Here is a 4,417-nt window from a genome sequence, read left to right on the forward strand (position 1 = left end):
TGCCATGTACCTGACACGAACTTTTACAATAAACGGCTGCCGTTATAATGCAAAAGTTGCATTCATATCAGGCCTTCATACGCACACATATCGCGAAATGCAGCGCTAAACATATGTTGAAACGTGTATTTTATTCAATGCTTAAGGTAGATAAACACAATAAAAGAAAATAATAAAAACGCATTTCATAAAATGACAAACAGATATGTCTTTGTCGTTATTAACTCTCGACTTAATTCAAATCGACTGCGATTTTTCCCCCAATACAAATCAATAAGATAGCTCGTGCCTTAGGGATAATGCCACATAAATAAGTGATAATGAACTACTACGGTAACTACAAACGGAAAACGCAATCATACTGCTAATTGTTAATGTTCTTATTTTTGAAAAATGCATCGGGACTTATGTTCAAAATCAGTGGAATTTGGGTGTCTCCAAAAATAAAAATACTCTTATAAATTTAATGTGTATAATTTCGTCGTAGCCGTACACATTTAAAATAACTAAACATTCAATAATCATCAATTTATTTACAAATTACTATAAAGACTTCATGTTGTTTCCAATGACGGCTTAAGCAAACCTGTGGAGTAAGTAAAACATGTCGATAACCAGCCTTCATTTATATCAAGACATACTCTCTGCCGTGTAGTCCAGCTCAGCTTATATAATTATTAAACGAAACAATGTTCTAAATAAATCGTTTGGCAGACATTTTTCTTTTTCTTTCGCAAGTGTCACACGTTAAGCCTACAAATTATTTAATGTTATTATGTAATTATGAATATTAGAACCATGATCTTGAAAACTGAGTCTAAAGCTACACAAGTCAACTTATAAAGTAATACACTGTGAACAATAAATCTCGTAATAAAATACTGCAAAAACCAAACAAACAGTTTAAAACCTTAACTTCAGATAATTTCACAATCATTTTTTTCCTCTGAAGTTACGCTTTGTCATGCATTCTTATTTGAATCATGTATGTCATGAATTCTGTATTGAATAATTAAATTAATGTGTTTGCCCATCCACTTAATGATAATTGAGGTATGCGATCATGTGTCCCATAGGAAGTATCCTGTATTGAAGGATTTCCACTTACATCCTTGCTGATTTGTCTCTTAATTAAAGATTCGATTTTTTCTCATCATGGCTTGATTAAATAAAGTTTTTATATAGTAAGAGCGAACAGTCCACATTGAACAGCACTTATCAACTAGGAATCGACGCTATCAATATAAAATACCAATCCCAGGTGAACAATTTAAAGCGTTAATTGCTCAATGGTATCGTATTTTTATATCGGTATTGACAATTCGTTTTCATCGACGATCCCTCCATTTCCACCCACCGCGCTATTATGAAACCATGACGACAAGAAGCACACTAATAAGAAGTACATGCCACACTATTGAAGCCATGAAACATAATCGGTCCAACGCAAAGGACACCATTTTCCAGGTAATCGGAGGTGATTGATGTATCGTTCCATTTTCATCGGACAGACATGTATCACACTCGACGATCGTAGCACTCGCCGCTGTTATGAATTCGCCGTTAGACGTATTTTCATCGACATTATTGATGTCTTGCTGCCGACTTGTGTGATGACATCTGCTCACGCACATTGCTCTTACAAAAAACTGGACGCACACATTCACGTGTTTGTGGTCGCTTTTGTGATAGCAGTACAGCGAAAACACAGTAGCAATGATCGACAGACCGCACCCGATTAGTTGAAGACCAATGTAGACGCCGAATTTTGACACCTCGTCCGAGGTTTCTGGGAGGGAGTCATTGACAATAGTCATGAACACGGCCAGAGTAAGAAATAGAGAGATGCAGTATGTTATTCGCTCTCCGCCATCTGACGGCAACATAAAACAAAACGTGTTCAGAAACGAAATGCATATTATCGGAAGCATTATGTTCAGTACGACGAACAATGACTTTCGCTGTAACTCAATCGTAAAGACAACATGATCCCATGTGTCTTCGCCGGTTGGCCTACTTTCGCTGATGACTTTTCCGCGTTTAAGCGTCCATTCGCCACTTTCCTTATAATACTTCTTGCTTATTTCCGTTGATGAACTGTTTAATACAATATTCGAGCTCGGGAAAGTCCATGACAAAAAATCGAATACACACGTCTGTTCGTCGAACGGGAACTGTCCAATAAATATTTTACAAGAAACAGTGTACCTTCCATACGGCCACATGAGCACACTTCCATCTGATGAAATAATCGCATTCCCATCTTTATCTAGCAAATCCGTCTGTTTATCAAGTGTGCTCTCAAGAACTATATCCGGAGTCCAAATGTCTTTTACCTTTACATTAATCGAGGTTATATTAGAATACTCAAAGGGTGTCCATGCTAGGAAAGTGTCCGTCCAGGTAAATTCTAAAAATGCAATTATGGAAATAGTTTGTCGGACCTCATTAATTTCATCAATCGACATCAGGTAAAGCTCAATGCCGACGTTTAACGGGTCCGACGACTTCACATTACGTGGCATTATGTTCGAATTGTACATTTTGAACAGTCGCTCGTGTAAATCATATTCCGTGTGTGAATCATTATCGCACTGAACACAAAATCTATCAAGAGAACACACAACCAATAGGTAAAAAAAATATTCCACCACACGCATTTTATATCTTTGTATAATGCGTCCGTTTGTTATGGAACAAATTATAGCGTATACATGGACAACACAATTTAAACAGAACGTATGTTTTCCGCTTCCATTATTCATGCGTAAATATCCACCCTGCGGAATTATTTCTTGACATTTTCATTAATACGAGTAAATTTATTTATAATTGTCATTATATATGTTATATCTTTAAAAATCGTCAACTTTCCACATGAAGTACGAAAACCTTCAACACCCTACGATCCACAAATAGCGTCCGTGTGGGAAAAACTGTACTATCGTGGTGTCATATCCAACTTTTGCAGCAGCCCAACTACGTCTATCGATCCAAAACGGTGATAATAGGAAGCATTGACTTGAATTAGCACATAATTGATTAGGACGAACTGTAAAGCCCAAACATTAATATTTATGTGCATAGTTTATTACCAAACCATTGAGTATTCCTAAAAGCAATCGAGTGTTTTAACATTTATCTGTATGTGCATAATTTAAATATCAAATTTGCGCGACGCGAGTGGTTTAGGTTTATATAACGTCGCCTGTGAACAACAGCGCTTGTTTTCGGTTCGATATACTTGAGGAATTCATTTCCAGTTTTTAAAAAGACAGGGGTGATTTTTAAATATTTAAATGTTAGTTTGAATAAAGTAGGTACATTAAAAGCAAATTAACATGGTGATTCAAGTAGTTATTTCAACTATAAACGAACATGTACGACAATTATAGCTTAACGGCCTCTTTTTTAAAATAGAAAATACAATACAGACTGGAAACCTTATTTTACTATTGTAATTGAAACTAAGTGTTTCGTTCAATTAAAATATGTACGCATAATGGGTTCACTATCTTGAACAATTTATTTATAAGATGATGGGCGCTGAAAAGATGCACTTTGTTTTTTTCAAATGAAATTGTTTTGTGTTTAAATGTTTGTATGCCTCGAGGGAAGACGAACTAAATATAATGTTGATATTTTGTATTTGTTTGACAGTTTGAGAACTGTATAGTTATTTGTAGAATGTATTACTCATTTAACAGTTAAAGCATGTTTCGCACAGAGTATGTTTTCATGAAACTTTTAAATAGCCCCTTCTTTTTCTAGCCACATGCCATGTATTTTTTATTTGTTATAATACTTAAGTTAAAAAAAATCCTGCTCAAATGAATAAGTGTATATTTAAAAAACCACAGTACGATTTTGCAATAGCATTATTGTAATGTTATGATTAGTAACTTACGCCACAACTTACGTATTTATGTTATTTAGACTCGATAGACAGCTTGGCTATTCAGTAACAACTAAAACCTGTTGCATTTAAGATTAAGCTTATTTTGCCATTAAAGTATTTCAAGTTGGGAGTAATGGATACTTCTGTAATATTATTGCTGGTCACACACTTTGATAAATACTAGGTGTAGTCCATCTGTCCCATGAGTACCTCTGCATTTCTGCTAATTGCTATAAATATCTTAATTTCTGCAAATCGCCATCAATCATGGTCACTTCTGCTCATTTCCTTAAATTTGCATATTGGCAGAAATTTGCATATTGACATAAATTTGCATAAAGTCTTATTTGAATAGTATATAAAGAGGTTTTTTGGAGAGAGGGGGAAAACGGATAGATGTTTAATATATTCTATTGAACACTTGTGTCTTGAAATCAATACTTGTTCAATGTTTTAAATATACTTTTGTTTCTTATCATAATAGTGTATTTCTATTGTGCTTTCTTGAATAATGTGTGA

The 4,417-nt window shown here is 34.7% G+C and overlaps 1 protein-coding gene across 1 annotated transcript; it reads right to left on the minus strand.

Moving 5' to 3' along the window:
• Positions 1–711: 711 nt before the first annotated feature.
• LOC127862366 (neuronal acetylcholine receptor subunit alpha-3-like) lies at positions 712–2,908 on the minus strand. Its single transcript, XM_052401482.1, has one exon. It carries the CDS (start codon positions 2,763–2,765, stop codon positions 1,365–1,367), a length of 1,401 nt encoding a protein of 466 aa, XP_052257442.1. The 5' UTR covers positions 2,766–2,908; the 3' UTR covers positions 712–1,364.
• Between the last annotated feature and the right edge of the window lie 1,509 nt (positions 2,909–4,417).

Source organism: Dreissena polymorpha, chromosome 1 (genome assembly GCF_020536995.1).
Source record: "Dreissena polymorpha isolate Duluth1 chromosome 1, UMN_Dpol_1.0, whole genome shotgun sequence".
NCBI classification, from domain to species: Eukaryota; Metazoa; Mollusca; class Bivalvia; order Myida; family Dreissenidae; genus Dreissena; species Dreissena polymorpha.